Genomic DNA, 563 nt, shown 5'->3' with positions numbered 1-563 from the left:
GACTTTTATGACGACCTAAATGACCAAGGACATAATTCCCTGAATAGTCCTCTCTCCGCCTCAGCTTTAAGCAGAATCTCCTTGTGCATTCAGCTTTAACAAAAAAAAGAAAAAGAAAAACCCGGCGTAGTGCGGGCAGGTACTCACACATGGACGCCGGCCGGAGGATCCCACACACACTGTCCCGTGGTCAGGTTTGCGTACATGATGTTCCTGGAGCTGGGCTCGATGATCTCCACCCACTCTAGCCTGCAACGTAGAACAGAATCCATTAAAGAGAAGCTTAAGAAAATTACTCAAGGCTTACACATAAAATACACTAAACAACTGAAATCCATCGAACGAATCAGTGGCAATATCAATCAGGCAAAATCGACATAAACAGACAAGTGATGACCGCCGACATTCACAATTCACACCCCGATCCGACGGCCGGGTGAGCCACTTCACACACCTGGCAGAGCTTATTGTGTTTGCAACCAAGGCGTCGGGTGTTAATTGCTGCCGGTCAACCGCGATCGAGGAAGAACAGAGATCGTATAAAAATAACCTAGGAACACAAG

At 47.1% G+C, this 563-nt stretch overlaps 1 protein-coding gene across 1 annotated transcript in view; it reads right to left on the bottom strand.

Annotated features, from left to right (window-relative positions):
• LOC119585913 (flocculation protein FLO11-like) overlaps window positions 1-249 on the bottom strand; it is a gene marked incomplete at both ends in the record, with an annotated part of 57,761 nt that extends 57,512 nt beyond the window's left edge. Inside the window, 1 exon segment of the mRNA XM_037934634.1 lies at window positions 148-249. Coding sequence (XP_037790562.1) covers window positions 148-249 — 102 coding nt within the window.
• Window positions 250-563: the final 314 nt, after the last annotated feature.

This window comes from Penaeus monodon, chromosome 20 (assembly GCF_015228065.2).
Source record: "Penaeus monodon isolate SGIC_2016 chromosome 20, NSTDA_Pmon_1, whole genome shotgun sequence".
Lineage (NCBI taxonomy): Eukaryota > Metazoa > Arthropoda > Malacostraca > Decapoda > Penaeidae > Penaeus > Penaeus monodon.
Note: the sequence above shows the minus strand (reverse complement) of the source record. Positions and strands in the feature narration are given on the sequence as shown.